The sequence below is a fragment of the Vipera ursinii genome, assembly GCF_947247035.1.
Source record: "Vipera ursinii genome assembly, chromosome: Z".
Taxonomy (NCBI): domain Eukaryota; kingdom Metazoa; phylum Chordata; class Lepidosauria; order Squamata; family Viperidae; genus Vipera; species Vipera ursinii.
In genome coordinates, this window is record NC_139517.1 from 33,746,794 (window position 1) to 33,774,518 (window position 27,725).

Here is a 27,725-nt window from a genome sequence, read left to right on the forward strand (position 1 = left end):
AATATAATAGACGTTACTCCAAAATATTGAATAATGTAATATTGTGGCTAAAATACATCACAGGTATTTCAAGTTCACTGGTTTGTCATGAAATATTACATATTCAAATATTGAAACTTGAGCCAATTTAGTAAACAAAATTAGCACAACAAAATTAGCAGAGGATTTAATGAATCTTAAACAATAAACCACAGACTGAACAGAAATTTGACAATTTAAGGAAGAATGACTTCCATATATATAATATAATGCTTTTTGTTTAGCAACTGCTGTTAGAATTGTGAACTTAGTTGTTAAGCAAAACAGTTATTAAGTGAAACTGAAATGGTCTTCAGCTTTCCTTTGCTTTACAGTAAATGCCAAGGATTGGTTGTAAATTACTTTTTCATCACTGTGAACAGTTCTAAATGCGGCCACTGCTAAACAAGTACCACCTATATGCAACTAGACAAATTTAAGCATTTAGAGTATGTTTAAAGAGAAAAAGAGTGGACCTGAAATTAGAAATATGAATGTTGTATATCAGAGTACAATAAAGAGGAAGTTAGAAATTAAATATTTATCTAAAATAAAACAAAATGATGATAACTCTGGCACTCTTCAAAAAAGATCTTTAAAAACCATTTTAGTTATTGTGGAAAAACCTTTGCTTCGTTATTAAAAAAAAGTATTTTCTTTTTTATGGTTAATTTATCATCACCAATATATTGAGTGTTAATTGTATAGCTTTGGTAATTTCTCTGTTCACTTATAGATACCAAGTTTTTGCATCACTTGATATAAAAAAATAAAAAAATCCTTTTCACAAATCTCAGGACACAAACTGGATGACAAGTGGAAATGGCTCTTTCCATATCTTTAATTCAAGGCAAGCCAATATAGTATTTTAAAGGCAATCACTAATCCCTTGAATTAGGCAAAAAAAAATATCAACTGATAGCAATTGTAAACTCTGATGTGCCAATCTCAGTTTAAAACATAGGATCTATGGAAAAGGTAATCTGCTGTTCTATATTTATTTAAAGTTTCGGCCAATAAAAAGATGTTCTTCAAATATGGTGCCTTGTAAGATATGGATAGACCAGGGGTACGCAACTTCAGCTCTTTTATGACTCATGGACTTCAACCCCTAGAATTCCTGAGCCAGCTATGCTGGCTCAGGAATTCTAGGAGTTGAAGTCCATGAGTCATAAGAGCCGAGGTTGCCTACCCCTGGGATAGACTATATCCCCATAAGTCTTACTCCTCAAAACAACTGCAGAAGCAGAAGGCAGAGGAACCAATCACAAGCAATTAAAGCAGAATTTGATTATAATAGTTGTCTTTTCATGTCATGGTGTCCTTTTCTGGGAGGAAAATCGAATGCGGCCTTTCTGAGAGGCTCATGTCATTTTATTGTACCAGAGCAATATAGTACGTTACAAGACTTTCAGACCTTTTGTACCAAACAATGTTTGCACCAACAGTATTGTGATTGTGGCGCATATTTATTTGATCAAAATAATAATATCAAATACATAGAACATTTAAGATAAAATTCATTTTGGTCTTGGGGCCAATTCAACATGTCAAGTACATACATGGTCCTTCTATTTTCCTCATGAACCTGCTATTCTCACAATATTATGAAGTTATTTTTAGTCAAAGTGACACATAGTTAATATTTACAAACCAGTTATCGAATTTGCAAGCCTTCATTTCAAAAGAAATGTACGTATATTTTTAGCACAAGTCTCCCTCACCTGAATGACAAGAGGTTTTAGCTGGTTTGGTTCTGGGCCTTCTAAAATGCACCCGAATGCCATGACAGCAGCATCTCGATATCGCCAGTCAATATTTTTAATGTGTTCTTTAATGAAGGGCAAAACATGAGGTACAATGTCATCCTCGCAACAGGTTGCCAAAAGCATCAAGCAGACCCCAGCTGCCTTACAAGGGTTCCAATCATCATCATCATCGTTCTCATCCTAAGTGAAGAAAAATGGGAAGAAACAGTATGCAGGATTATATTTTAAATGGCTAAAATCTAATTTTATAATAAATCTGATTAGATTTCAGATAAGAACATAGTATCCGACAATCTCATACAAATTCAATATACTTTGGGGCCCCAAATCAGCAAAATGTCAGATTTTGAACACCAACCCAACATTTGTCAAAAACTCAGTAATAAGATAGTGATCTGATCAAGACAAATTTAATGGCAGGTTGATAATTGATTCCTTTAAAAGCAGTGATAAGAGTGATACAACAGATATGGATATAATTTGGTGCAAGATTAACAAAATTGTATTTTAATATCAGCTGAGGCTTCAGTGCAGCCATGATGGCCATAGTAGTATCAAATTGGTGTAGGACAGGTTGTCAAAATAATGATTTTTAAATTAGAGGTTAATTTCAAAGAGAAGCAGGAAGGGAAGTAGGAAATGCCTCTTAGTTCTGTTCAGGACAGAGTATTTCTTCAAGCACCTGTCTCCAATTGGACAATATGCAATAATTTTGGAATACTATATGGCTATGAATAAGAGATTGCATTCACTCATAAATCAGAGGTGATAATTCTTATTATGACAGACTGCCAATTTATGAATGAATGCAATCTCTACAGCAGGGATCTTCAACCTTGGCCCTTTTAAGACTTGTGGACGTCAAGTCCCAGAATTTTTTAGCCAGCATGCCTGCTCTGCAGGATTACTACAAACATTTTATAATTTTTGTGTATAAAAGTTATATATTAAAAAATAACTAACTAATTAGAACACACAGATTTCTTTCTGCAGACCAGGCCATTTTAGGCTTGTTCTTTTAATTTTTTCACAATAATTATTATATGCCAGTCCTCCCCAATCTGACATTTTCCAAGATTTTAACTGCTTATCTGTAAGACCAGACCAAACAGTAAAATATACTAGGAGATAAATTTCAATATAGCTTGGAAGATACCCAGCTGCTGAAAACTATAGGCCCTGAAACTACAGATATTATTTTGCTTAATGACTGTCTTGTTCAGTGATCAAAGTTAAAACAGCACTGAAAAAGTAACTTTACAACTAAATCAATCTCCTATGACTATTGCAATTTTCCTGAAATTCAGTTATTTCATAGCTGAAAAGTGTTTACAACCTTGCAGTGTCTCAGTCATGTGGTTACCATATACAGGCTTCACAACCAGCTTCCAATACACACACACACACACACACACACACACACACACACACACACACACACTGATGCATCACTAAGCAACAGAACTGCTGATCCCAAGGACGACCTGTACATTGGAAAATGGTGCCAATACATGTTGTGATTCAGGGTCAGCCTGTGGGTTCGGCAGTTGGGTCGGACGACTCAGAGGAGGAGGGGGGTGTTGAAGATCTTGCTGAGGGGGTTGAAGATCTTGCTGATGAGAGCCCTCAGCCAGGCCCCTCCCACCTGGTCACGACGGAGACCCAGCTGTGTGAGCCTGACAGCGTGGATGAAGATGACCTACAGCTGGCCCTGTTCAAGGACGCCTGACGCAGGAGGCAATCAGGAGTAAACAGAGGAAGGCAATGGGGCACCTCGGAAGGAGGCAGAGAGAAGCCACGCCCTGAACTGTATAAAAGGGGAATGCGTGGGAGGGCTGGTTTGCTGAAGGCAACCACTTGATTAGTTCCTGTTTCATAGCTCCTGTTTCATGGTTGGTGTCTGTTTCATGGTTTGCTCTGTTTTATGTTAATAAATTTGGCAGGCTTAATTCCAGCCTCTTGCCGTTTGTAAAGGGGTTGTCCCTGCCTTTTCTGCAGGGCCGGTAGCAGGCTGGTACAGAACAATATATATACATTACTTACCTGTTTTGTCAATGTTTGTGTTAGAATTGGAACTAGATACTGGAGAGCACCCTTGGCATAGAATTTACTAGTATGCTCTGGAGGCCGTCCTTGTTCTGCTGCCTGTAAAAGAAATAATACAAATGTCTTAATTCCAACTAAATGTGCCCCTTCCCTATCTCAACTGAGATGCATATGTGCAGGTTGCATTTCCTTTGAAAATCTCATGGGAATAACATACTGCAAGATTGTTTGCTAACATATATTTGAGTATATGTGCAAATGCATGAATAGATGACTAATAGATAATATAAATAACTATTACATTAACTTGATTAGTTACGGCAGCATTATTGCCCAAAGTTTCATGAATCATTATCTCTTATTTCTATCTGATCGCTAAGAGAAGATTCAACCCTTCCAACACAAAGTCAAAAGGCTTTAAGTTTTTATACTTACCCCTATATGATTGAGAGAATTAGAGAAGGATATACAACAGTGGTACAAGTTTTGAATGTGCGAGTGGCGGTGTTAAGAGTAACAAAAATACAGGAAAAAAAATAAAATGGTTCCAATGTGTAAATTTATGTTAATAGAGAGTACTAAGGAGGATATTTGATGGAATTATAAAAGAGGCTGTAGATTAAGCGAAAAGACATTAAGCAAATGATTAGGAATGTATATGCAGATAGTTATAAAGCATGTAATCAAAGAAACAATTAAAAGAGGCAAAGAAAATGTGTACTAAGTTTGATGAAAAAAATATTTGGGTGAGAAAAGGACTAAATACGATACATCTAGCAAAGTAAATTAAACATTTAAATTATGAAATTGTTTAGATTAAAACTAAAGTGAGGGAATGGAGAAACATATTTATTTATTTATTAGTTCATTCATTCATTCATTCAATCTATCAATTTCTATTGTCTCTCATCTCAATCAAGTTGACTTTGGGCAGCAAATATTACAATTAAAATAATAAAAACAGCAAGCCAGTTACAAATAATACATATAAGAAACAAAAAATTATAATAATTACATGAAAATTAACAGTTTAAACAGATAACAGCCCCCCTAAAACACTTTCAAGAGCTCATGCTTTGGCACATAGCCAAGTCTTTAAAGCCAAGTCTTTAAAGCAGAGGTCCCCAATCTTTTGGGCACCAGGGACCGGTTATGTGGAGAGGTTTTTCCGTGGATCGGAGGGTGTGTGGTTTTGTGTGTGCTGCCTACATCCTGCGGGTAGGTCTTTGCTTGTTTGTGCGGATCTGTTGCTGGCATGCCACGGCCCGCTACTGGCTTTAAAGCCTTAAGAAAGGGTAACAGCTCCAAAGGATAGGAGTTACTGAAGAGAAGACAAGCTTCCTAGTCCCTGCTAGCTGACATTTCTTGCCTGACGAGATCCACAGTAACTCCAAACTACTAAACTGAATTAGAAAGATAGGTGTTACATGTTCTACATAACTGTCACTATCATTTACCTGGGCAGCTACATTTTATAACACTTGGAATTTCTGAATGCTTGGGTCCTTTTAAAATTACACACAGAATAGCATGGTAATTGTTTTTCCTCCTGCTGACCAACAGCTGATTTTGCCACCAAAGCTGATTCTATAGCAGCACACTCCCCAGATTTGAACAGAAACGACTAGGAATGGCCAACACGAATCTCCAACGACCATGGACCTATCTCAACAGTTGCAATTTTCAGTAGGAGTATGCAGAAGGTCCAGTCTCCATTCTTTTTTTTAAGTGCGTGTCGGTTTTAACTACATGTTTTGAAATTTTCCTTTCCCTTTTATATTTAACTGTTAATTGACTGTTGAATACTGATTTATTCTAATCCTTTGCTGGATATTAATGTGAATTCTTTGCATATTGTTGTTGCTTTATTCTGGAGTTGCGGATAGCTTTCACTGTAAGGAAGTCAACAGTAATCTTCTGGCTAGTGAAAGTGATCAATTTTGATTTGAATTTTCACTGCAAGGACTTTTTTATTCTATTAATTTTTAAAAGCTCTGGTCTTATTTCTTTCAACCTCTGATGGGAATTTCTCTTTTCTATTCACTTTTCATTGTGAGAAATATTATCACTTTTTTCCTGTGATTATTCTATTATGGTAATATCTACTTCCCCTGTAATTGACAGGAAATGTTTCTATTTGTGAAAACTCAGTTATAGGACAGCTTTGGACTATATTAAAAATATAAATAATCAATGTTAAAGCCCTTTGGAAGCCTTTGGAAAAAATGTTTTGACTCACAAGCTCAAATTGAAAACTTAGATATAAAGTTTGATAAAATAACTAAAGGTGATAATCAGCTACAAGGAACAGCAGCTAAAAAAAATTTGCAATCCAATGATTGGAATCTAATTTTTTTGCTGATAGATTTGAAGGAGGAATCTGGTTTGAAAACTGCAGGCATATTGGAGAAGGCTTAAGAGGCATGAATTCTAAAGACTTGGAGATAATAGAATTGATGAATGATGGACTGGTCTTTCTCCACAAATTTCCAAATGCTTTTCATAGGTAACCCCATATACAGTGCATTGCAGTAATTGAGTGAGAGGAAAAAGGACATGAGTGACTATGAGCTAAGCCTTGTACAAGAATGGGTGCAACTGTTACACACTTCTAAGATGTGCAAAGACATAGCTGCAACTTGCTCTTCAAACCCAAGTCCAAGAGGAACCCCAAATTATGCACAGAGTCTCTAGAGCAACGCTTCCCTATTAAATACCAAAGATGGAAGAACCTTGTTCCAAGCCAGATTAAATACCCAAAGCCACTCGTCTTGTTTGGATTGAATTGGAATCAACTGCATCCCATTCAAGCTTTTACAGACTCAATGTTTACATTTAGGGATGATAGTGATATGGCAGAATTATTTAGGAGTTAAAGCAATATGTTGAAGAATAGAATTATATATGATTAATAGGCTTGAATTATGAATATTTTGCATGAAAATGAAGTTGAAAGTCAGTTGTTGAATGCAGTAAGCCAGGTACAGCATACTTAAGAAGAAATGGAAAGTTTAGCAATGGTTCAAACTGAATAAGGGAATCAGTTAAATTCACATAGAAAAAATACATGCACCAGTATTAAAAATGTGTGTGGTTGGGATTAAGAATATGAGTGTGTATGTTTATGAACAGGCAATGCTATTTTGCTTGTTTAAAACCTAAATTATTTTTACTGAATCCTGTATGGAGTGCAGATTTGAAAAATAAGCTATCAATTGTCATGACTCTGTTTGATTTTTTTAAAAAATCAAGTGAACTGTAGCAAGTAGCCAAAAATAAGATAATTTTGAATTAATAGAATGTTTACTGAAAACAGGAAATTAATCCAGAATTTTTAAGATATGCAAATGCTGATACAAAGCTCCTAGTATGTGCTGTGTTGCAAGAAATGTTAATCAAAAAACATGAATGTAGCAACTGGTGCATACCCCTAAGATATGAGCCAATCAGGAGTAACTAAAGTTGAATGCAACAGAAATAAATGCTATTACAATGCCTATGTGTGTGAAAATCTGTCTTAAATCTTTCAAACACATCACAAAAAAATTCTCAGAGTTAGTAACCTTGGGTCTCAACATTTATAAATATATGCATCACTTTAGTCAGCGTGGTGCATGATTTTTCATCATAGACCAAAGATTGTTATAAACCACAATTGTCATCATTAGAGTCAGAAAATGTAATATTGGCAACTGTTTAACTTACTTCTGAAGCTTCTATAGCCAGGTCCATTTCTTCATCACAGACATTTGACCAGAACTCTATACCTTGCAGAGCCACTTCATCAATATCACTTTTCATGGCTTCAATTGTGATCTTTAGAAAAACAAAAGCAGTGTTAAACCATATTTTCTGCTCCACCAAGGAATTTACAGTAATTTATAACACATAAATAAAAAAAGGTAATGCTTTCCTCTGCTAGTTGTCTTTGACTCTAGGGGGCAATGCCCATCTCCAATTCATAGCCAAAGAGCCAACGTTTCATGTGGCTGGCATGACTATATGCCAAAGGAGCACGGAACACTTACTTTCCCACTGAAGTGAGACCCAGTTCAGGGCTTTTCAACCTTCTCAGATTGTACCACTTTTAGGACATGACAATGCTTAGCAAGGTGTCAAAAACTTGATGACTAAAGAAAAAAGGGGGGGATTTTGGTTTTTACTGATTAGATTCATTTGTTGTTATAGAAATGGCTAGTTTATAATAGTATGGAAAAGTAAAAAGTTGAGGTTTAATGTTAATGCTTCCTTCTACTGCAACAAAGTATGTTTTTCCCCTTCTCCCCCTCATTCCACCCCCCTTTTCCTCCCCATTGTGTCCTACTATTTCTTTTTGTATTTTATTCTATAATCTAGTAAAATATTACAAACTGTAGAAAAAAAAGAAAAAAGTACCAGTTTTAATTTCTTCAGTGGCTGTTCCTTTGCTGAATCACTTTCCCTTTGCACTGACAAATGTATGATGAATTTATCCATGTTAATTAATATGCACCACTACCAGCTAATTCAGGGGTCTTCAAGCTTGGCACTGCCTCAGGTGTGTCATGTGTCACAATGTTGTAATCCGAGACTAAAAGGCTCCAGCAATTGTGAAAAGCTTTAGCCTTAAATTAAGCCTGTTTAACTTCAAAGAAAACTTTCTAGAAGCCATAGACAGAATCAAGATAAGGGAGTAAAACTAATTACATTTATTTAAAGGGATTAAACCTACGGAAGTCAACAGTTTGGACTCATTGCTAGCCTTTGTGAAACAGACTAAAATATTCCAATAACCAAAGCACACAAAGAAGCCTCTGAAGTACAAAACACTGTAAAAACTACAAAAATCCTTATGGTAACCCAATCAAGCTGCCAGCTGATCCAGAACTAAATAAACCCACCTCTTTTCCGACATGCTTGTCTCCCAGCTTTTCATTTCATCAGCGCTGATTGTATTCTCCTGGATGGAGAAAACGAACCAGGGGACCTTTCCTTCCAGCAACAGCTGCTTCTTCTTCTTCTGTCTCTTTTTCCTCCCTGCCTGCTGAGCTCTCCTTCCACAGTTTCTTCTCCATCCCCTTTTCTTTCCCTGTTGTCTTTTTTCCCTTTCCCACCAAAACCACCTCCTTTTATATATTCTACTCCCCTCCCCCTTTTCTTCAGTTCATCTCCAGCTCCGTGCTACTTCCAGAAGCGCTAATCAGCTGGAGCCCTGCCAGCTCCTGGGGCTTCTGCCGAGCCCGACAGTTCTGCAGCTGCCTCTCCCTCCGGCTTGGGTCACTTCAGCTCATTCCCTTTCCCCTGCTACACTTCTTTAGGACGGTCACATGCCAAAGTACCGCAGGTGGTACAAGTACCATCGGTTGAAAAGCCCTGACCTAGTTATCTACTTGCATTTACCCGTAGAACTTAGGACTGCCCCTGATTTTCGTTCGTTCCGCCAGGACATGAAGACCTGGCTCTGTGAGCTTTCCGGCCAGGACTGAGGATTTTTTAATTTTTTAACTTATTGTAATTGGGTTTTTAATCAGAGTTATAGCGGTTTTAGATTTTAATTAAGGAAAATTTAATCTATTTTAATTGCTATTAATTTTTGTATTGTAATGTTGTTTTAATTGCCTTGTGAACCGCCCTGGGTCCTACGAGAGAAGGGCGGTATATAAGTTTAATAAATATAAATATAAATACATGCTTTTCAACTGCTAGGATGATAGGAGCTGCAGCAAGTAATAGAAGGTCACTCCATCATGTGGTACTAGGACTCGAACATAAATATCCAATCTCAAATCCCACTTGGGAATACTCACAGCAAAAAGTGCAGGACCCATATATGTTTCCATGTATTGATAATAAAGGGACATAATCTTCACCAAGTTCTGTAAGGCAGCTACTCGCACCTAATATAAAAAAGAGCAATAACAGTTCTAGTCAAAGAAGAAAACACCAAAGACTCATCTACCACATGAAGGTAATAAACCTAGTATTCAAATTTCTTTGACCAAATATTTTACAGTTTATTCCTAATTTTAACAGATAATGGGAAAGTAACTACACAACACTGAACTCAGAAAAATAATCTGACATTATAGCAACAAAAGACCTATCTACCATTATCTATAAAAAGCAACACTTACTTTCTTAAGACATTTTTTCCTTTTAGTAAACTAGCTTCCCTAATCCCTGATACCTTTTATTTGACTAAAGAGCACCTCAAAACCCTAGCCATCTATCTAATGCTGTAATGCACATAATTAATCTTTTGTCACTCTGATTATAACCAAACTAAAGACAGAAAACAAATCTCTTCACTTTGATACTGTATCACTCCTTATGTCACTCCCAATCACCTTTCTCTGATGTTGGATTTTAATCTCTTTTGGAATAATTATCCATTTTTGGTTTTGTTTCCAGGAACTACTGAATGTATTGATAATATTAATATTATATAAAACCTTTGGTGAAGAATCAGTTTAAAGCTTTCATCATCCTTTTTTGGAAACAGACGTATATTTTTCATACATTGAAACCGCTGGGAAAGAATTTTAGGCTTACCCTTGTATCAGGACACTGTGTCGCTTCACAGACTACTTGCATGATAAAGTGCCTTTCAGACTGGAATTTTTGAATAGAAAGAAAAATGCAGAATTAGGTCTGAAATTTCCAAAGTATATTTCAAATTAAAATAAAAGTAAACAAAATATACAATAGTCCTGCTAGAATCCTCTGGTACTCAATAATTTGACTTTATGTACTATTAAGTTGCTTTCAACTCCTAATAATCACATAGCATTTTTCAATGACTTGAATTTAACACAACTTTATTTTACCAAACAAATGCAATGTAAAAAATCTTTTCAAATACTTGATTGAGGAATATGATTGCACTAAGGCAGGATCTTCCATATAAAACTTTAGTTATCTCAATCACATACTTTTTCTGAAAGAGTAAAATTCTTGAGTCTACCAGAAACTTTTAAGTTCTAGCTTGAAATACTGTACAGTTCCAATATAAAATTGTTTGGATAAAATAACTGTAGTTTAAATTTCTCATTAGACAGTCAAGATATTTTATTTCACCTTTAATCCACTTGAAAATTTGTCCCTTAGTAGTACACTGATGGTAAAACAGAAATCAAGTTCAAAAGTAAGACAATTCCCTGCAATTCAAAATAATCTGCTTATCCTATCACCATTTGTGCTTATCCTATCACTATTTCTTTCTGGACTTGTAAATTATATTGTGGTAAATATATCTTCATAAAATTTAAGAAGCAAGCACACAATGCCTCTCACTGTAGGATCAGAACCATTTTTATGCTGGTTCTGGTTCATTCAGTAGATTCATAACATGATTTTAAAAACTATCTGACAGAGAGGCAAACCTAGAGAAAGGCTTTTAAGTGTCTCATAAAGCATTCTGTTCTCTAGCTGAAATAATATAGTTATGTCATTCTTTTTAGTTTTTCTGATGTTTTGAATATCTATCAATGAACCACATTATTTGTTTTTAAATTTTTCTGTTTTGCACCATGTAACCGTATCATGTGGGTTTTACTGATTCATATATGCAGTTTGAGTGAACAAAACACCATGTTTTAGAGCCTGTTTCACTTATTTCATCAACAATTTCATCTAACAAATAATGTATCAGTATAAAAAAGTAATACCAAACACTTGGCACCAAAACTTCTCATATTACTGTATAGGAACTGTGACTCATTCCTCCGTGGCAAATTGCTTCAATTCATTAACGCTTAAAAGTTTTCTAGCAAACTTGTTTTATGCTCTGCCACATTGCTAGGGGAATTCTGACACAGCTACAAGTAGTCCTTGACTTATGACTAAAATTATGGTCATAAGTCATTCCAATAAGTGAGTCATCGTCACATGACTGACTCAATTTTATGACATTTTTTGTGATGGTTCTTAAGCAAATCACCATGGTTATTAAGTAAACCAGAAACGCTGGTTTCCAACAAGACATCATAATTCAGTGACATGATCTGAAGACATCAGCCGTAAATGCAGGCCAGTTGCCAAAAGCCCAAAATGCTATCGTATGACTGTAGAGTAGATGAGGGGCCTGGCTTTAGAATTTCAATTCTGGGTCATAAGTATCTTTTTGGGCGTGTGTCATAACTTCGACCAGTCACTAAATGACAGCTTTTAAGTCAAGGACTAGCTGTATTCCAAAATAATGCATTTATTTTTCTTCAACCATTCTCTTATACATTTTGCTGCATCATCCATGTGTACTTCAGTTAGCTGATGAAGTCTGATACTGTAGAATTCATACTTTTTATCTTCCGCCAAATATAACATAAAGAGGTCCACTTTTGGCTCATGTACTTATGGAACATTCCTCCAAGTGCTTGTTAGCAAATTTGATATAGGCATCAATAATCTCCTTAGTAAACAATAGCTTCCATCTTGATAGATTTCCACGAATTCTATTTTTATTCTGTATTGGTAGAGTCATCAAAGCCTGTTTTTTATTCATACTAAGAGATCTGAAGTTCTCCAGGTTTTGTTTTGAGCTTCTTTGTGACTTGCTGCTCATGGATAATTCTGATTAGATGGCTACTTTGGGGAAGATTCACTATTGTCCGAATTTAGTATTCTTAATTTCAAGATGTAGGTTTCTGATGGCAGATTAATAAACCCCCGGAGTTTCAGAAATTATACTTTTTTTAAACTGAGGCCAACATACTTAGAATACACGTATCTTTATTATTTTGACTGAAGAAAAAAAATCAGGGAAAAGCAGAAGAAAAAAACAAAGAGACTTTTGAGTTGTCTCTAGTGCTAATACTATTTAGTCATCAGTAGGACAAAAGATGCAAAGATCTTGGAGCTGCATCTTCAAATAAGCAAATGGTATCTAAATGTGGGGTCCTTAGTGCTCTCTGAGGTTGATTGTTTTCTTGCAGACATTTCATAACCAAACCAGATAACATCATCAGTGATATTTATACTATTGGCTTGCCTTGTCTTAGTTCCAGATATCCAGAAATTCTCTAGTGCTTTTGGATTTACCTTGATACAGGACGCTCACAGTTTCCTAGTTGAAACTATGGTTAAATCTATGTGTTTTGAAATTAAGAACTTTTCATGATGTCTTCTTATTGCTACTTATTATTCATGGATGCGCTTTGCTAACCTTTTGCCTGCTTGTCCTACATACTGGCTATTACAGTCCTTACCCTGTCTGTTTTTTTTTGTTTTTTTAAAAATTCCATTTATATCCCGCCCTTCTCCGAAGACTCAGGGCGGCTTACAAGCTTAGCAGTAGTTGTTGATAACTCCTGTTTTTTCTTCTGGATCTTAGGATATTTTGGATGGATTTAGTTTGTTTGTGTGCTATGGTAATGCCATATGGTTGTAACAATCTGTTGGTGATTTCTGAGATGTTTTTGATGTACGGCAGTGTTATTATTTTCACAGCTTGTGCTAGTTATGCTATATTGGGTTGAGTGGTCAGGCATTTTTTGATAAAGTTCAGTCTAAATGCTTTTCAGGCAATCTGCATTTAATTAATTGATCAATGCCTTTTCTTCCCCTTAATAGCCTCTAGTCCAGGGGTGTCAAACTCAATTTCATTGAGGGCCGCATCAGCATTGCGGTTGCCCTCAGGGGGCTGTGTGGGTATGGCCTACTGGGTGGGCGTGGCTAGAGTGCATATGGCCTACTGCACAGGTCGGCAACCTGCGGCTCCGGAGCCGCATGCGGCTCTTTGAGCCGTCTCTTGCGGCTCCCAGCCGCCCGGTGCGCGCGCACCTCTTCCAACGGGCAGTGGTGCGCGCGCACCTCTCCAAATGGAGAGTGGCACCGCCCGTTTGGAGAGGTGCACGCGCACCTCCCCAAACCTTTGGAGAGGTGCGCGCGTACCTCCGCGCGAATGGGCAGCGGTGCCGCTCTTTCAGGAAGCTGCCGCGGCCCGTCTGTGAAGCTGCCGAAAGCGGCAGCTTAGCAGACGGGCCGCGGCAGCTTCCTCAAAGAGCGGCGCCCCTGCCCATTCCGAGAGGTGCGCGCGCACCTCTCCGAACGACCGGAGGTGCGCGCGTACCTCCGCGCGAAGGGGCAGCGGTGCCGCTCTTTGAGGAACCTGCCGCTTTCGGCAGCTTCCTCAAAGAGCGGCGCCGCTGCCCCTTCGCACGGAGGTACGCGCGCACCTCCCCAAAGGTTTGGGGAGGTGCGCGCGCAACTCCGGTCGTTCCGAGAGGTGCGCGCGCAACTCCGGTTGTTCCGAGAGGTGCGCGCGCACCTCTCGGAATGGGCAGGGGCGCCTCTCTTTTTGAGGAAGCTGAGACGGGCCGCGGCAGCTTCCTCAAAGAGCGGCACCGCTGCCCATTCGCGCGGAGGTACGCGCGCACCTCCGGTCATTCGGAGAGGTGCGCGCGCACCTCTCGGAATGGGCAGGGGCGCCGCTCTTTGAGGAAGCTGCCACAGCCCGTCTGCAAAGCTGCCGAAACCGGCAGCTTTGCAGACGGGCCGTCGCCGTCGGGCAACCGGGAACCGGTTCCATCTCATTTTTTAAAAAATGGCAGCCGCGTGCGTCCGCGCAAAAAACCTTTTTGCGCATGCGCGTGCATGGACACACGCACGCGGCTCCCTCTTTTTTTAATTTGTGATGGAACCGGTTCCCAGTGGCTCTTTTTCTTTTTTAGGTTGCCGACCCCTGGCCTACTGGGTGGGCATGACTTTAGAGAGAGAGGTTAAGGGAGCGGGGATGTGCAGCCACCTGAGCTCAGAATTGTGTACCTTAATGCCAGGTCCGTAGTCAATAAGGCTCCTCTCATCCGGGATCTGGTTGAAGGGGACCATGCGGACCTGGCTTGCATTACGGAGACCTGGTTGGGCTCAAAGGGTGGTGTCCCTCTGGTCGATCTTTGCCCACCAGGTTTCCGGGTGCTGCACCGGCCTCGGGCTCAGGGTAGGGGCGGGGGAGTGGCGGTAGTTGTGAGGGAGAGCCTTTGTCCGTGGGAGGCCACCGTTGTCCAAATAGCCGGGTGTGAGTCCCTCCTCCTGAGATGTGGCCCTAGGGCTCAGTTGGGCTTGCTGCTAGTGTACCTTTCGCCTAGTTGCGCAGCAGCAGCCCTGCCTGAGCTTCTCGACATCCTCTCAGGGCTGGTGATTGAGTTCCCCAAATTTATGATCTTGGGTGACTTTAATCTACCATCCCTGGGGGGATCATCTGAGTTAGCTCGGAAGTTCATGGCTTCCATGACGGCCATGGACCTGATGCAAGTAATTCAGGGCCCGAGTCATGTGGGGGGCCACACGCTCAATTTGGTTTTTCTATCTGGACGGTGGTTAGATGATCTGGGTGGGGGTTCTCCAATTGTTATGCCCCTGTCATGGACCGATCATCATCTCCTGCGGTTGGTCTTCCGTTTTGCCACTCCCCGTCGTGGGGTTGTTGAACCGAGATGGTTCCGTCCTAGGCGCTTAATGGACCTTGAGAGGTTCCAGGCAGCGCTTGGGTCCCCACCTGCCTCCTTTGCTCACAGCTCGGCCGATGCCCTAGTGGAAGCCTGGGAAAAGGCAGCCACGGAGGCACTCGACTGAGTTGTACCCATGTGGCCTCTGACCCGGTGCAGATCCCAGTGGGCTCCATGGTTTTCGGTGGAGCTCCAGGAGATGAAGCATCGGAGACGGGGCCTATAGAGCTGTTGGAGATCCAGCCGGTCTGAATCCGACCGATCGTGACTAAGGTCCTTTACGAGGTCTTATCTCGCAGCGATGAGGATGGCAAGGTACTTTGCTACCCTCATTGCGTCCGCAGATAATCGCCCAGCCGCTCTGTTTAGGGTGACCTGCTCCCTCCTTAATCAGGAGGTGAGGGAGGAGCCCTTGCAGGGTCGTGCCGAGGAGTTTAGCCAACATCTGTCGGACAAAATCGCTCGGATCCGGACCGGTTTGGACTCCGACTGGGCAGAGTCTGACGATGAGGACATGGGCGGTCTTGTTGATGTTATCTGGGAGTTCGATCCTGTGACTCTGGACGATGTGGACAGGATAATGGGGAAGCTGAGCTCCACCACGTGTTTATTGGACCCGTGCCCCTCCTGGCTGGTTTATGGGGCTCGGGATGGGACACGAGGCTGGCTCCAGGCAGTGGTAACTGCTTCCTTGAGTGAGGGTAGTTTTCCCGCCGCCTTGAAGGAGGCGGTGATGAGACCTTTCCTTAAGAAGCCTGCCTTGGACCCAGCTGTACTAAACAACTTTCGTCCGGTCTCCAACCTTCGCTTTCTTGTCGACTGGTGACCCCCAGGGGGAGGGCGTTCTCTGTGGGAGCACCAGACCTTTGGAACCGTTTACCAGTTTAGCTCCGGATGGCTCCCGACCTTCGCTCTTTCTGACGTGATCTAAAAACTTATTTATTTGAACAAGCTGGCCTGGTCTGATGGGTTTGGGGTTTCAATTATTGGTTTTAACTAATTTATTGTATCGGGCACAATTGTTTAATCTGTTTTTAATTTTTGTATCTTGTATTTTTGATATTTATTGCCCTGTACACTGCCCTGAGTCCTTCGGGAGAAGGGCGGTATATAAATCAAATAAATATAAATATAAAATATAAATATTAGATAAGCATAGCAGATAAGCTTTCTTCAGTCTTTAAATAAGTTTCTATAAAGAACTTAAAAGTTCATAATTTATAATATAACTTGGTCGATAAGTGTTGTTTTCTTTTTTAGAATGCTTATGCAAAAGTATGCACTATGCATGGGCATTAAGCAGACATTTATCTTGCTGCCTTATTCTTATGAACAGGCAGTTCAATTAAAATAAAACTTTTATTTCTTAAACTTTGCAGGCACTTGGCCTAAAATATTGAAGATATATTGCTATGTTACTGAACTGTTAAATGTCAAAATTATTCACTGTGCAATTACATGTATTAGGAAAAAGCCTCTAACCAATCATCAAAGTATTTTTGCAATTATGTTATTTATGGCAATCTTGAAATAAAGTCATTGCTTCAATTTTGTTCATAAAGGCACATCAGCTTCTGGCTACAAAAAGTGTGCTTAACTGTTGTTTTATCGTATGCTGAATAGCAAAGAAGCAAAAAACTGATACAAGGTTTTGTTCCTTGTGGCAGAAAATGGAGAAATTCATTGAGTATAAATGTGCACAAAATTATGTTTTGTTTCAAAAACAAATATTTAAGTTGTTGTGAAATTTGATAAAACAAAATCTGAAGAAATTCTAGCTTGTTTTTATGGGGTGAGTAGAGTAAGGCTGATGAGCACTGCTCTCAGTCTTCTCCCTTCCTCTACTGTTGATCTGCTTGTCCCAGCTTCCCAGCACTATTAATACCTCGTCTTATTTCTATAACAGGGGTGTCAAACTCAATTTCATTGAGGGCCGCATCAGCATTACGGTTGCCCTCAGGGGGCTGGGTGGGTATGGCCAGGGTGGGCGTGGCCTACTGGGTGGGGGTGGCTGGAGTACGTATGGCCTACTGGGTGGGCATGGCCAGCTCTACATTGTTCGCATCAAGGGTACCTATGGGGGCCTGGGCAGGAGTGGGACAGATCTGAGGGTCTCTGGCAGGAGGAGGGTCTCTGGGCCAAAGCCAAGGCAGAAGGGGCTGTTCCCTCACTGTTTCCAGGATGGCTTTGTGGGCCACATGAAACCACTTCGTGGGCCGAATCCGCCCCCCCGGGCCTTGTGTTTGACATGTCTGTTCTATAACCATGTTGATACCTCAGGGCTGCATATTCCACCTTTCCCCCATTTCCCAATTGCTCCAGGTCTTGTCCAACCTCATCATTTCTGCCTGAAACAATCACACTGCCAGTTGGAAAAAATCTGAAGTGTCCTAAGAGGTGAGGGAGTGTAAATGGCTTTATGGTAGACAAAATGAGTTCATTTTGTATGCAATTCTAATTAATCCTTATTCAAATAAAAACTGCTGCAAAGAAAAAACATCCAGGTCCAAACTGTAAGGGTTACTTTATAAAATCATAGAATAACATGAAATGTTATTATCGATTGAAACATTTATTAAAAGCTACTTATGGAACATTAAATAGCAGTATGTGTAACTTTTAAAAATGATTTTATAGTGCAAGATTAAACCCGTTGCCAAAAAAAATATTCATTGTTAGACAAACTCTATAAATATCACCAACAGTTCATCAGACTTTAGCACAATCAGTATATGAGACTTATAGTAGCTTACATTTTGATACCTTCTCATTTACAAATTAGAAATCGACTACACTATTTACATCTCAGAAGTTTTACAAATAACCTACTGTCTGGCATTACTATTTTAATTTTGGCTAATTTGACAAGGAAAATTGTATTTTTGAAGGAAAAAGTGTTTGGGTCTTCCTTTAAAAAAACTCTGCAAAAGTTTAATACTACCAAAGAAACGGCAAAGAAATGATTGTAGTCATTTTACATTTGAACACTTTCATTCTTTTCTAAGTTAAATAGCAATTAATCTATTAATATTGCTTCCAATTAAAGAACATAACAAGACCTACTGTTATCAACACTTCAGAGAAAACAATGAAGCTGAATCTTTGTAAAATTATTCTCACAATGCACACATTGATTCTATGGTATCTGCCACATAATAATTCACTATCATGAATTATTCATTGGACAGTTGTGCAAATATTATTGATTTTATTTATATTATAAGGACAACACAGTTGGCTGGAAATGAGAAAACTACTATGAAGCTAGTTGAATAGGTTATACATATTATAGGGCAAGAAATGTATTGATAATATCACACTGCAAGATTTGTAGTGTATCTTAATATTTGTTTAATTGCCTAAATATTAAACTGATCTCCAATCAAGAGCATACAAGAGCTTATGCTGTCATAACCTTTTATGTAGTCATAGCTGAGCACTATGTGTATGCCACTTTAATTGATTTATTATTGTTACTTGAATAAATATAAAAGGAATAAGTTTTTCAAAACAACTTCGAAACATGTACAAATCCAAGTCTCAGTCAAAATAGGAATGCATCAGAACTCAGAGTGGTGCATGGTTTCTCATCACAGACCATGGATTTCATTGGCATCCTTTTCAACCCTTTTTTCATCATACTCCCAATATGATCACTTACCTCTTTGTCAAAGTTTGTTTTGGTGAATTCCAAAGAGTTCAAGAGTGCATTTGTAGCTGCTAATTTCACATTATTACTTGGCTCTTCTTTCCTCATGCCCTGGATAATGGCAGTCAAAATTTCATTGGATTTATCCTGAAGCTGTTCTGGTTCCTGAAAAAGAAAAAATATTGTAAACTATGCCTGTGTTCCTATAAAATGGACAACCAGCTAAAACGATAACCATAGCATGTTGTCTAAATTGAGAATCCCAAGGATTCCCAAGGTAGAATGGAGATGGTTTATCACCACACCTTAGTTACTGACTACTTTACTTTCTGGAGATTTGCATCTTATTTGGACACAGAAAGATGAATCCAAGGGCTAACTTGAATTGAGTCCTCTGACCCAGCCTCCAGCAGAGAGGTAAATAAATGGAACCTGTACAGAGAATCTCTGAATCTAATAATCTGTTTTGTTCCCTCAAACAACAGTAGGTAGTAATTACACACAATTACACTCTGGGAGTACAAATATTAGGATCTCCAATTGGCTTGAAAGTTCAAGTGTCCAATGCATAATTTGGAATCAACTACAATCATGTAAGAAAAATTTAGAACATATTCAGAGACAGTATTATTGTGCACTATGCCTTTACTCAAGTTAACAAAACACAGGAATGAGCTTTTGATTAAAATTAAGAGAGAACAGGAGATTAATAATAAGCACAAGAGGAAAGAATAGCATGTTAAAGGCAACACTTACAATATCCTGACAAATATAGCCAATGGCTTCCAATGTTGATTCTTTCATATGCTCTGTGCTTTGCGGATTTGTAACATTGGCTACTAGCTGAGGAATAAGTTCAGGCCACTGATTCATAGGGATCTCTGCACAGGCGATGCCAGCAACGCACTGTGATGCTGAGCTTGGCCTGTAGGTTTCTGTACCTAAGGTTTGCAAAACCTGTGAATATAAGAGGATGATCATCAGTAGGCAAGATCACAAAGCTGCAATACTGTTAGCATTAAGCAATGGACTGCTGTGTATTCCTGTACCATTTTTGAAGTTGAGCAAAAATAAAGCATGCCTCCCAGCCTTTTCTCAACTTGGGAACAAATAAGAAGGGAATAGTAAATTGTAGAAACAGTATTCAATTAAAGATATGCAGTAGATGCTTTTACTATTGAAAAACATCCATGCTGATAAAAAAGCAGGAATATGAACTAGAACTAGAAATGCTAAGGTTTAACATACATAATTTTTGACTTCTCTGCGAGCATTGGCATCTATTGCAAGCCATCTCTGTTGATGTTGGGTCTTTACATCAGGATCTTTAGATGTCAGAGAGTTCTTGATCTGTAGACCAGCTGCAACTCTTGCAACTTGGCTGTTTCCTGGATTTGCCAGCACTCTGGACAGTTCCACAAGGAAAGTAGGCTGGCAAAGAAAGAAATTTCAATAACCAAAACTTGTTATATCTTTCTCCTTTTGGTCAGTGCATAAATATACATCTATGACAATCTAGATCAAAACATTTTTTAGTTCTGATCCAAGAGCACATAACTGATCCACATATAACCACCAGGCAATAATGAATTTTTTATTTTTTATTTTAATTCCATTTATATCCCGCCCTTCTCCGAAGACTCAGGGCGGCTTACAAGCTTAGCAGTAGCCTTCATTCTATGTATATGCCTGCTTATTAGGGCTTTCACACACACCCCAAGTGGCATTATTACAAAGTCAGCTTAATTGCCCCCAACAATCTGGGTCCTTATTTTACCTACCTCGGAAGGATGGAAGGCTGAGTCAACCTTGAGCCTGGTGGGATGCGAACCTGCACTAATTGCAGGCAGCTGGTGTTACTTAAGGAGGCATTAGCCCACTGCTCCACCAAGGCTCTTGTTCTTATGTTTATATACTACTTACAGGTCTCCATTATAATACTCTCTGTCCTCTACATCAGGGATCCTCAATCCCCAGGCCATACAAGTGAGCGAAGCCCCACCCATGCATGTGTGAGATCCAGACAGCATATGAAACCATGCCCCCCAAGTCCGCAGAAAAACTATCCTCCATGAAACTGGTCCCTGGCACCCAAAGGATTGAGCTATAAATCACTTCTTTATAGATTTCATTTGTGTAGAATTAAATTTCATTTTAAATTGAAGGTATTCTGCACTTGTTTTCAAAGATTCGAACTTCAAAATAATACACAATTATAGGATATAGAAATAACTGAGTTTTTAACTTACTGGAGAAACCAGTTTTCAAAAGTATTGAAATCCAATTGTTGCATATTAATTTAGACCATAGCAGCATGTCGAGCTTTTATACAAAGAATTTTTAAATATTTGGTGGACACTCTACTACGCTGGATAGAACATGAATACATTTTCATGGCTAGAAGCAAAGTAGGACTATGAAATATGTAACACTGATCTTAACTGTTGGGCAGGAGGAATAAGATACTTAAATTTTTGCTTTACTATAAAAGATGGGAAATCACAGGGTTAGAAATTACTAATAGTCTTTTTTACAGCAAATTATATGAGAGAAGTGCTGTATGTGCAAAAATGAACTCACTAGAGAAAATCAGTATGATCACCAAATGACATTTCAGTACTGTAATAAACAAATTACACCACTTTGTCAGAACAATTCTTCAAAATAATTAACCAAATATATCAACGTGTCCAGAAGCAATCTGCCATAATATTAAAAACACAAAATAAATTTTAAACCCCTCTTTTCTAAGCTATGATAGTCATCAAGTAAATATTACTATCAATGGTTGTAGAAAGCTTGATGAAGTAAACAGAAAGTGTAGAATGTTATTAAATTTGGATTTGGAGTAAGTTTTATTACCTTATTAAAAGCAGTTAGGAAGTATAGTGTAGAAAATAATAACATGGTTAAATAATACCTAAATCATATTCATTAACTTTTGATGAAAATAGTACAGCAAGATATAAAAGTTTTATTAAATTTGAAACACTATTTTCTGAAAGACTGATATACTTAACAGAGGGTTGCCAGGATTTTTCAAGCATCTGACAAAAATAAAAATCGTAAAGCAGGAATTCCATTGCCATATCATAAACTATCTTTCAATGTTTCCTCAGACTTAACCATTTTGTAGCTTTTCCCAACACAAAACTCTTTTCCCAGGGCTCATTCAGAAATAATTAAATATAACTAGTCCCTCAATTCATTTATTCCAAAAAATGTTATTACTACTAAGATCTTCATTTCATTCAGATCACTTTATTCACACTACCTAATAAAATCCAGATTATTCTTCTTGTATTTTGTCCTTCTATCCTCTATAGCATGACCCAAGAATAAACCTTGGACAAATAGGTAAGATACTATTTAGATCATGCTAGTTGCAAGACCACTATCTCTTCCTTCTTCCCAAGTTGAGCAATGAATGGAAATAAAAGGCATGGGAAAAAATAAATTGTATAGAACAATATAAAAATATGTATGTGGTAATTAAGTTAATCAGGGCGCACTTTAAACTTTTACAGCATATACGTAGATTTCATTTTTTTAATTCCTGCATCTGATACTTTTTCCTGTCAAATCATAATGTACTTGTAAATTTAATTATTTTTGAACATGTATTTATCTCTGGATCAAGGGACAAGGAATGCAATTGTGAAGTTTATCTCTTTCTTATGAAGTGCCAAACTATGAAGGGTAAGCAACTTGTCAAGATCCCAAACCTTAATTTAGCAGTCTGTTATGTAGAGAGTAAATAAGTGTTATAGCACTTTTTCACAGTTTTATTTCAAAACTGTTCTGCTACCAAGGAATAAAAGTGAGAATTATGTCTTAACATGTCAAAGCACATTCTGAAATTAATATCTGCCAAAGACATGGATGAAATGAATGTTTATCTGTGCCCAATTCTTTTCCACAGCCCAATGTCATACATGGTTATTCATCTCAAGACACAATGTAATGAAAAAGTAAGATAAGCATAATATTGGGTACAGATAAAATAATCAATCTTTGTGTTTACTTTATAAAATATTGTTCCTCAGATATCTTTATAACCACAGCCCATCTTAAGATCATATGTATTATCAAATAATCTGTAATCCAAGACATGTTATAATATCAATCAATATAGTTTTTCTATTTTCTGGTCAAGGCTAATTCTTAATTGAGGATATCATTTGAAAACATATATATTCAAATATATCTTTATCTTTTTAGGCCTCACAGAAAGAGTTTATTGACCCTGCTGGCCTGAAAAAAGAACTGTTGTCTAGGACTTCTAGAGGGCATAGGTTTGGGGGAAAAGCAGGTTATATTGCACAGTTGCTGTTGAAGCTGAACTGTGGAAATCAAATTTCAAATCCCAGTTCAGCCATAAAGCTGCCTACCTGGCCCCCAATCTATTTTGAAGTTACTATAAATATAAAATGAAATAATTTTGATTTTATGCATTTTCTTCTAAAAGGTGAACTGAATACAAATATGATCTCTTTTTCAAAATCCTATGCTAGCCCCTTAGGAGTCTATAGATGCTTTGCATCTTTCTGAGCAATCGGGAGTCTGAGAAATAAGTCTTCAGTAATAATTCTGAAAGCCTGCTGTGTCAGCTTGAGCCAGTCACAGTCTCAGTGCAATTCACTTCATAGAGTTGTTGTAGGGAAAATAAGAGAAAGAAGGTGTACTGGATATGCTTGCTGTCTTGGAAGTTATTTGTAAAAATAATAAAGATGGGATACAAATAAATAAATATGAAAGTATTCCATAATTTTTGTTTAGCTTTTTAGAGAAAGAACTATCATACTGTATAAAAATGCTAATCTTAATTATTGCACTAGGAATGCAAGTAATAAGTTGTTCAGCAATAAATTTAGCAGTTTTTAATTTTTTTTGTATTTATCAATTTACTTCTTATAGTGCCAAAAAAGTATAGCATACCCTTTAAAAATAGTCTACTTGCAATTTAAATATTAAAAGGAAAGAAAATGTTCTAAGTACCAGTATAAAATCTAAAGCGCTAAGACATCAATTGCTGATAATGTATATATTCCAACATTGCCGATGAAATAAAATGAACTTAGTAAACAAGCCTCAACCAATCCTATAGACTGAAAATTCATCTCTAGAATATGTGATAAGTTAAAAACCAGCCACTGAACAATTCTCTTGGGATGAATGCCATGCAAAAAAAATCATTCCCAACATGTTTTGATACGATACACTACTTTATTTTATTCTATTTCTTCTATTTTTTAAAAAATATCAACAGCAAGGGCTCACTATCATAAGCAATTACATTCAATTTGTATTCCTATTCTCCTGTAAGGCTTTACAATGAATGTATTTAATTTTGACTCAGTAAATGTAATATTTACCTACATGGCTTCCTTATAAATTCTGGATTAGACTTAATTCACTGTTCAGCACTAGATTTATATTATTCTGATACTTATACAAATATATACAAATCAAATAAATAAATAAATAAATAAAACCAAATAATGGGTGAAATGCTTAGTAGTTTCATTTGGCTACTAATATTGCTCTGAATCAATCCTTTCCAAAAAAGGATGAGGTATTTCAGAAATAATCTGTATTTTAGAGACTGAAGCAGACCAATATCTGTTTTCATACCAAAGAACAAATAGTTGTGTAAGAATTTAAGAAAAATAGGCATAGGCAATGCCTAGCTAAAAAAAATATTCAAATCTATGAAAAACACTACAAAAACAAGGGGAAATGGACAAAAATGGTAGAGCAGGAAAAGTATAGAAAATGGGGGACGATCCGCAGGCAGAAAGAGAATCTTTAGACTAGGTAAGAAGGCAAGAAAAAAGACGAAACTAATAGGCCTGTTTATGAGCTCAAAGGCCTGTTCGAGACAACCTTCTGAGGACTCCCTTTAGCCGACTATACATGCCGGCTTCCCCACATGGCCGGTCCCGCAGGCCCAATTTAACCACCTCCCCCACTTTCCCTCCATGCATGCAGCGCGGTAGGTCCAAGCTGCCTTCCCCTTCCTTTTCCCTCCCGCGGGTCTAGAACCCCTTCACGATTGGATGGCGCGACTCCCGAGAGTTTTGCCATTGGCTGCTTCATGTTTGCCTCCTCCTCCCCCCGCTAGAGAGAGAGAGAGAGAGAGAGAGAGAAAAGAAAAAGCCTACGGTTAGGCTGCGCCCCTCTATGGCGGCTCGGCCTGCTCTGATCTGTGTCTTTTTACACAGGGAAAAGATTCTACTTTCACAAACCCCACCCAAAACTCAACTCTTTCGTTTTCCCTTACCAGGTTCTCGATGGCTGCCTGTTCCAGGAACTTCTGGGCCGCTTCAAGCTCTGTGCAGTCTGCAGAAGGGGTGGGGGTGGAAGGAGAAAAATGCATCTAGGAGTGTCAGTGGGGATCCTAAAGCTCAATTTCAGCCTAACAGTTAACACCCCGAATCCTCTCACCTTTTTCCAGCTCTTCAATCGCTCTCCTTTCTGCTTAAACTCACTCCATTCTGAATATGAAAGATTTTCAACACCTCCCGAAGCCCCCACCAAAGATAGAAGTCCCCGGCGCATCAAGTTTTTACTCAAACTTCATTTTCATCAATTAGAACCACACAGAAGTGGGTTTAAAAAGAGAAACACCTCTTGGGAGAACGTTGCAAGTACAGTATAACCATAACCTCACTCATCCACAATTAATATTTGTGTTTGTATATGTTTTATTAGTGTTGTATATCAATGATTGCATGACCTCTGTAGATGCCGTACGCTAAAAAAAAATTCATCCACAACGAACGACTTTTTAGATGCATTAGACATTTGTTAAAATACCAGACCGTCTCCAGCTCCATTGTCACAACTCTCCCAATTATCTATCAAAGCCAATCTTGGCCCACTGATTTTGGCCTACAGCGGACCTGAACTACTACCTAGGTAAATATCAGGCCTTCGCTCTCATCGCGGACGCTGCTTTCATTGCCACCCTAGCTTTAACGTCATGAAGGCACTTGCCTTACGGTAGACTCGATGTGAGATCATCGCCTATTCTCCCGTCAGCTTCCGTCTCCCCATGCTCCCCAGCACATCTAAGAAGCAGCTCTCGGACAAGACTTACCCTACCTACACTCATATGCTAAGGAATCTCCACCCACCCTTATCCCATATGCCACGCAAAGCAGTCTCATTCCCACCCTCAAGGAGACCCTTCCTTGCCGTATCATTCAGCGTATCCATTAACTTGTGCCCAAAGCTACCTTCTTCCATACACGTGCACCATTACCCTCATCATCTGATCCGACCAATATATATATATTAAAAAGGGCGTTTTACGCCTAGGGCTACTTCCGTTCCAGCCTAACTAGAGAATTCTCAATCTCCCCCATGCCACAAATGATAAAATTCACGGTTGCCCCTCCTTTCTTCTCTTCCCTCCAAGCCTGGGGCCCAAACCAAATCCTAGTGGTTCCTTTATCCCCAAGGCCACAGACGGAGCCTGACTCTCCCAACGGCCCCGAATCCTCGAGGGGAGAATCGCTGCTGCTTTCTTTACCCCTTCCCACACCTTCTCCCCTAATAATTCATTCCCTCCCTTCAAACAACGGCTAACGCCTTCCCCAGAGCCACATATAAGCTATGCCTAGATGCCCTTCCCCGCCCCCAATCTCCTCCAGATCTCGAGGAGGGGAGATGCTTTCACCCCTACCCGTTCCTCCTTCTGCAGCACGTCCATAAGAAAAAAGCCTGTAGGCCTTTTTTCTCCTTTACCTGGGGAAACCGTCTTCTCCAAGATCGTAATGAGCTCCATGGTGGTGGTGGTGGTGGCGGCGGCGGCGAGGTGAAGCTAGGAAGGAAAGGAGGAAGGGGAGAGGGAAAGGGAAAAGGAAAGAGGATCGGAGTCGATGGTGGTCGCCGCCGCCTCGCCCTGCGCCTGCCCGCTCAGTCGGCCGGTCGGTCTCTCCCTTCGCGCGCTCTTTACTTCTCCCTCAGCAACGGGGCGGCCCCACCCCCGGCGGAAGCGACTGGAGTCTCCCCTACAACTTCCCCTCCCCCTCCTCACACACAACTCCTTCTGGCGGCGGAAGGAGAGAAAAAGGAAGAGGGGAAAAAGCGCGCGCGCGCGCGCTAAACGAGCTAAAATAAAGCTATTTACAGCGAGCGTGGCTCAGACAAGGGGTGAGGCAGAAAATTAAAACAGAACAACGTGCTCCCTCACTTCCCCACAACCTCTCTTAGAGGCACTAATTCACCGTCCTGTTTTCTGTCGGATTAACTGAATAGGCCTGCCAGGCCTTAGTCTGCCTTCAGGCACGTAACGTTTGTGCGTATGCAGCGTGCTCACGCAATCCAATTCCTGCCAAGGCGGATGAAGACCTCCACCGCTCCTTTTCAACCGGCCAACGCCCGCCTTCCCTCCTTCCCACGCTGATTGGCCATTGTGACTCGAACGTCATGGGGCTGACAGGTCGAAAAGAACGCACGGTTTCAAAAACTTTGTATTTAAATAAACTGTGCAGGGTTAATTAAGCCAGAAAGCAATCCTTATACTAGGGAAGAGAACAATCAAAGGATTTTATGTCTCAGTGCGTCACTTACAGGATAAACTGTAGAGTGAGTCGTTGGTGCTCTGAGCTTAGTAGAGTAGTTCCACTCTCCACTCCCTTCTAGCAATGAAGATGTTACTAAGTCTGATAACAAAGCAAACAACCAACCAAGCTCAGGAACACCAAGGTCTCCAGATACAACAGTACTCTAATTCCTATTTTCTCCTCCATCTTTTAATATTTTTTAAAGCAAGGCACTGCCAGTTATGAACATTATTTTGAAGAAAGTATTTTG

The 27,725-nt window shown here is 39.2% G+C and overlaps 1 protein-coding gene across 4 annotated transcripts in view; it reads right to left on the reverse strand.

The window, feature by feature from the left end:
* KPNB1 (karyopherin subunit beta 1) overlaps positions 1-27,193 on the reverse strand; it is a gene marked incomplete at its 3' end in the record, with an annotated part of 58,205 nt that extends 31,012 nt beyond the window's left edge. For 2 of the 4 annotated variants that reach the window (XR_014494355.1, XR_014494356.1), the window contains exons 1-10: positions 26,655-27,192; positions 25,186-25,244; positions 20,151-20,333; positions 19,659-19,859; positions 18,915-19,067; positions 10,365-10,424; positions 9,620-9,709; positions 7,539-7,649; positions 3,831-3,932; positions 1,743-1,967 (exon numbers count right to left, since the gene is read on the reverse strand). Coding sequence is in view for 2 of the 4 variants with exons in the window: in XM_083379289.1 (XP_083235415.1) it covers positions 1,743-1,967; positions 3,831-3,932; positions 7,539-7,649; positions 9,620-9,709; positions 10,365-10,424; positions 18,915-19,067; positions 19,659-19,859; positions 20,151-20,333; positions 25,186-25,244; positions 26,655-26,694 (1,224 nt within the window). Of the gene's footprint in view, positions 1-1,742; positions 1,968-3,830; positions 3,933-7,538; positions 7,650-9,619; positions 9,710-10,364; positions 10,425-18,914; positions 19,068-19,658; positions 19,860-20,150; positions 20,334-25,185; positions 25,245-26,654 lie in introns of all 4 variants that reach the window. The other 2 variants (XM_083379289.1, XM_083379288.1) reach the window with 2 other exon arrangements.
* Positions 27,194-27,725: the final 532 nt, after the last annotated feature.